Source organism: Apis dorsata, unplaced genomic scaffold, assembly GCF_000469605.1.
Source record: "Apis dorsata unplaced genomic scaffold, Apis dorsata 1.3 scaffold_489, whole genome shotgun sequence".
NCBI classification, from domain to species: Eukaryota; Metazoa; Arthropoda; class Insecta; order Hymenoptera; family Apidae; genus Apis; species Apis dorsata.
In genome coordinates, this window is record NW_006263723.1 from 229,005 (window position 1) to 235,390 (window position 6,386).

At 37.4% G+C, this 6,386-nt stretch overlaps 1 protein-coding gene across 1 annotated transcript in view; it reads left to right on the plus strand.

Annotated features, from left to right (window-relative positions):
- Positions 1-6,386, plus strand: part of LOC102679125 (RNA binding protein fox-1 homolog 3-like) — a 196,766-nt gene that overhangs the window by 179,301 nt on the left and 11,079 nt on the right. Inside the window, exons 10-11 of the mRNA XM_031512651.1 lie at positions 3,486-3,549; positions 4,723-4,749. Coding sequence (XP_031368511.1) covers positions 3,486-3,549; positions 4,723-4,749 — 91 coding nt within the window. The remainder of the gene's footprint in view (positions 1-3,485; positions 3,550-4,722; positions 4,750-6,386) is intronic.

Genomic DNA, 6,386 nt, shown 5'->3' on the forward strand with positions numbered 1-6,386 from the left:
TTATATTTGTGTATTGATATTCTCGTTCTTCGAGTTAAGAGAAATAGTTTGTTTATAAAATTCTGGTTATGAAATATACGAGGGATCGATTCAATTTATTATTTTGGATCTGTGAGATTTAATTTCATTCCTTTGAAATTATTTTGAAACAGAGAACTCTTGGGTGGAGAATTGATCGAGTACACGGATCCAAAATGGCGGAAAATAGTTCGTACGTCGTATATCGGCTATTCTACTTTTGTATTGTATTAGATTATAACCCGGATTCGTGAATAATGATCCTTAGCTTTCTATTCTCCTTTCGTGAAAGTTCCATTGTCCCAACTTCTCCTCTCGGTGTACAACCGTGTTAAATAGATGACCTAATACGTTTAGTCCCACGAAATTATTGAATATAGAGGATTCGCGTTAAAGAGCAAGGCAAAGTTCTCGGGACACGAACTCGCGGCTCTGTTGCAAAGTAGGAAAGTTGACTTGGTTACGAAGGAAAGGTTTAATTGGAGCCGGGAAAGTTTGCAAGTTGAAACAGTTGCGTGACAAAGTTTAAGAGATACACGGGTGTAAGCCCGTGAATGAGAGGAGACTATACTTCACCGAGCGTTCACAGAATCAGAAGAAGTCGTTCAAGTGTTTGTCCCGGCACAAAGGATGGGAATAACCGTTCGTAGCCAAGTTCGAGTTGTAACAAATTGTAGCTTTAACTTCTGTGTCGTTTTCTGAGAATGTTGTTCTGAGAGAACGGAGAATGTAGTATTATCGTGTATAGTCTTGTCAAAACGTCAACATTCCGTTACGGCAACTCTCTTATTGTCTGAAACGAAAAGAAAGAAATGAAAAATCGAATGAAAAAAAAAATCGATTGAAAATCTTTTTAAAAATTTCTTACTTAAATTTCACTTCAGTGTTTATCCATCCATAAAAAATATAGAAAAACAACAAACGATTTACAACTTTCTTCCTCTTAAAGCTTCGATAAAATTCTTAACGCAATTTTAAAAATATTTATATACGAAACTTAATAAAAACCTATTTCGCAACAGATCTGTACGAGATATTATTGTACGCGAGATGAGATCTCTCTCCCTTCTTGGCTAAAATATTTTTTAACAACGGACTCGCAACGAGAGATCCGATAATATTCAAATCACTGATCCGAATTCCTCTATATGTACATATATATCACGTTCTACCGATTCTTTTCAACCAACGGCCGCGATTCCGCGTGGAAATTCACACTTCGTTCAACAGCTGATTCAGTTTTTTCGTTTCGCCGAGCCGATCGCCGAACCGCGAGAAATTCCGCCAATTTGTCCGCCGCGGATCATCGAGTGTCATCGAGACCAAACACGCTTCCAGTTGCGACCAGCATGCGCGTGCAAGCCTGCTTTTCACACAAATCACCAGCATGAAACGATATAACCTTTCCCTCCAAACCAACCACGAATTTATTCTTCCACAGAGAGGGGATCCTTCGAATAATTGGTTTGTCTTCGATCGATTTATCCCCGACAATGATCTTCTTTTTTTAAAGACGTGGCGGGATGATCGGTGGTTAATGGGGGAGGATTCGAAACTTCGAAGGTTCGTAAAAGAGGAAAAGTCGAGTGAGAGGTTATGGGAGAAATATCAAAAATCTGCATGGATCGTTAAAATTGACGTGATGTTGTTTAGCTTGATCGAGATTTTCGAATGCTCGTGGATATGTTCGTGTCGTTTTTTCTTTTTTTTTTTCTCGAGATTCAGTTCTTCAGTTCGATCCTTTCGAGATTAAGGAATAAGAGAAAGATTGATTCGTTAATTATGATATACATATTTTTGTGAAAGGGATAAGGAGCTATGCTCTTTGAATAATTCAAGATTAAAATAAAATATCAAAGATATAATTGTTATATATTATCACATATGTACAATCATGTAATAAATTATATCGTCATATAAAATATCACAGTTTCGATTCAAATACACTATAATTGAAATAATTATTGTTCAAATCAATAATATTTTCGAAACTCGTTGTCCCAACATTGTCTCGAAAGGATTAAGAATTAAATGATTCTTCAAGTTTTTTTTTCAATAATAATGTCGACGAGGAGCCATGTTGAACGGTCCCTAGATTTTTTAGTCGATATCGCAATTCCCACCACCAGTTTTTCCCTGTCGCTCGCGCATCGATAAATAGCTGTGTACATGTATAGCCGTTAATTAAACAATTCGACACGATGGCGCGCACCAGATGAAAACTGGTGATGGAAAATTGCGGGGACCGCGGATATTTCCGCGTTGCGACCATATTTTCCCGTCGATCAATCGCTACCAGTTTTATTACTCATAAATAAGGGTGGCCATTTGAACGCGTTGAAATCGTTTGTTACATATCGGGTCTTCCTCCGATCCACCGATCATCGCGCGACACGTTGTCACGTGATTTATGAATTTTCGAACGTTCGAACGACGAAACGGCGAGAAGTCGTGATAACCGGCGACGAATAAACTCGAAGGGCGGTGAAAATGATGAACGAGGGAATAATTTTATCGCGATTTTTTTTTTTCGATCGATCCACTTGCGAAAGAATATTCTCGTTCGATTTAAAAAAAAAAAAAAAAAAGGGAGGGAAAGAAAGAAAGAAGATTTGTATTTTCGAAAACTTCGAAACGATGGATCGAACGAGGACGATCTTTATCGCGTGGAGATTTGAAAAGATGGCTCGAAACATGGAGAAATACGAATCTGGAATCTCGATACAATCGATGGAACGAGGAGATCGATACGAATAAATATGTCAGGTATAAAAGATGGCCTCGACGAGAGTAGAGAAGCACGCGTTTCGGTTTCGAAATTTGATCGAAACGCGATACTTTGATCGGGGAAGTGGGTGGAAATTCATCGAGTCGCGGAAACAGTGGAACTATTTCTCTCCCCCCCTCCCCCCCCCTCCTCAAACGATGAAACGAAAAAAGTCAAATCGATCCTTTCGACGCTGTTATTCGTCGATCATCGAATTCGAAGCATCGAGTTCGAGGCATATCGAGCGAAGTGTACGTAATCTCTCGAATCTTGTATCTCGCGAAAACGATTCTCACTTTCTATTTCTCGCGAATATTTTATTTGCAGATGAGAGCGACCAGTTTCTTTTTGGCAGAATGAAGACGAGTGTTCATTAATATTCACTTTTATGAAAACATAGCTCGGTGTTAAATGCTATGAATGTTACAATTATCGAAATCTTTATGAAAGAAACAATTTAAATTTTCTTGAATTGTCGTGTAATCGTTGTAATCGCGAGGAAAATAATTCCACAAAAAAATAAATAAAACGAAAAGTAAAAATGTATATGAATAGAGAAAACGCGTTAAACGTGTCGAAAGAAAAATACGAAAATATTTAGAAAAATAAGGAGGAAAGGCCGAAAAGATACTGGTTGGCGTAGAGGTGGAATTGGAAAAAGGAAGCCAAAACTAACATTCGTGATTTTTATTTTTTCCAGCGTTTATTACGACCCGTTCCTAGCAGCACACGCGGCGACACAGGATCCCAACTACAGGCTACAGGTGAGACACGAGATTTTCACTGATTTTCCGCCGGAAATTGTCGCCGGTGCTCTGTTTCCGGGGGCTCGAAGCGGCGACGAATGAGTTTTTAATTAAATCGAGCAATGCCCCTCCCCCGCCCGGGATTGAAACATCAGCGCGCTTAATCGATCACCTTTCAGACGTTGCCGGCAGATTATCGGGGATTAATTGATAAACGAACGTACGGTTGAACGTTGTTTGTGCGAATTTTCCTCCACGATCCGAGCCGAGGCGAGGAGAAAATTGAAGAAAATTTCAGGGTCGCGAGCGGCGACCTGAAAAATCGAAATTATCGATCATTTTCCACGCTTGGAATATTTTAACGTAGTTAATGTTTGGTTCCATCGAATTTTTGGAATAGTGATTTAACGTGTGATTGCCACGAAATCGATGACCTATATTTAACATGCCGTTGCAAAATGGTCAGTGATGTTGAAATTTAATAAAGAATTATTATTTTTTTTGTTTTATATAACAATAATTTAAACTATTCGAAGATGCGTTAACATTAATTATATTTTTTGATAAAATTATCCAATTATTATTTCCGTTAATGTTCTATGAGCAAAATTTTATTTCTTTTTTCTTTTTTTTTTTGTTTATAGTATTTTTTAGTTTCCTTGTTATTTTTTTTAAATGTTTTTGCTACGTTTATAAAATTAACAGTCTAGATATTGGTAATATATGATTTTCAAATTAAAAATTATCAAAGACAATGATCCCACTGTAAAAATAGCCTTTGTGCTCGGCGAAACGGTTTCAAACAGGAAAACGGTGTTTCACGTGACACAATGGAAAACCGTCGGACGTTCTTACCCCCTCTAAGAGGGTTCATTGTTGCCTCTAAAAAAGTTGTCGTTCGATCGATTCTCAGCCACTCGAAACGTCGTCCATCGCGTCCCGGAAACAGAGCGCACGATAGATATCTTGCAAAAAAGAAAAAAGAGAAAAGAAAGAATAAAAAGAGTTGAAACAAACAGCAACAACGAAAAACAAACAAAACTAAACGCAAAAAAAAAAAATAATAATAATAATAATAACGATAAAAAGAAGGGGAAAAGAGATTTAGAAAAAAGAAAGAGATGTAGAACAAAGAGAAAAGAAGGCACAGAAATATTGACTAAAGTCTGCAACTGTTCCGGACCCGTTTAGCTGGAATGGCCTCAAGCAACAGCTGACGTTAGTTGACACGTTTTGCCAGGCTTGCACACACGTGAAACGCAGAGAGCCCGATAACAATTACGCCATCCCTATCTCGTTTCTACGTTCTTTCATCTGCTGTCATTCTCGTCCGTTCTTTTTTTTTTTTTTTTTTTTTTTTCGTCGCTCGCCTGTTCGTCCATTTCTCCTCCTCCTCTTTCTCTCTTTTTCTCTCCCCGTTTCCACCCTCTCTCGTTTCTCTTTCGTGCTTTCCTCCGTATCGTACCGCGAAAAATCCACGGCGATTCCCTCGCTCGGACGAGACAGAGAGAAAAGAGGAGAAATTATGAAACAGAGGAGAGAGGAATTGCAAAAGAGCAGACACAGGAAACGGGTAACGACAGATATCGTTTTCGAGCTTTCGAACCCCCTTCTCGACAGTTCGCCCGATTCGCCATCGAGCGAAAATGAAAATTAATTTCGAACAGCGCGCCAACTGTCCTCTTGTTTCGTTATAAAAATCCGACTACGATAATATGTAGATATAGGAAATTCGAAACGAGAGAAGGTATTTTTTTTTTTCTCTCTCTTCTTTTTTCCTTTTTTTTTTTGGAATTATTCGATACGTTTGATTTGGAAACAGGAAAGGATGGGGTGAGATCGTTGCTCTTTTGCGATTTTGGAAAACATTTTGTATACATACCTCGAAAATTCGATGATACTTCGACACGTTCTGGCCAATTTCGCTTAAAAATTCGATGGTTTTAATAATATTTCGGATACAAACGATCAAAATACGTGGTAAAGTTTGACTAATATTTGAAATATCAGAGATTCGAATTTCGGTCGAACGTGTCATTATCTTCGATCACGAAAACGTGAAATTTATCTCTCTGAAAAAATTCTACTATCCCGTGATCGTTCTGGCAAGAGACGTTTTATCTTTATATAGAAGAGAATAGAAAGAAATGTAAAATGAAAAATTAATATCCGCGTATTTTATACACGAGGGGAGAAATTTTTTTCGAAATGTTAAAATATAATTTAAATTTATTAAATTTATTTATTACTTTTTCAAAATCAACCCTGCGAGAAAATGTCTCTTCCGACAATCGCATCTTATCGCGTCGTGCGGCATCTTGTTGCATTTTGTCGCCTGATTTCTCGCGTCCACTCATCTTTCGCCTCTTTCTTTTTTTACATTCGCTCATTTTTCTCACACATTCACTAGAAATAAATCCTGAACACGAAATCGATTTTGCTCCCATCAAAAAAAAAAAAAAAAATTAAATACAAACGAACATATATTTGTTTCTAGGTTATGTTAAAAACAAATTAATTATAAGAATATTAAATGATCGACCAACGATACCAACGATTCCAACAATTCCTCGTTTAAACGTGACGTCATATAAAATCGCCCATTTTCCTTCCCCCCATCTGGCCGGAATTTCTTTTCAGGTTTGCCGTTTGTGTTTCAGGCTAAAGCACCCGCCCTGGAGGTAGGAATTTTAAGGGTCCGCCCTGAGTGAATTTTCTTCGCCCGTTGTTTGTCTATTTTTTTTGTTTCTTTCTTCTTTCCCTTTTTTTTTATTTGTTATTATTATTTAAATAACATTTGTCCCTTTTTTTATTTTTCTCCTGTCTTTTTCTTTTTTTTTTTTTTTTTTTTTTTT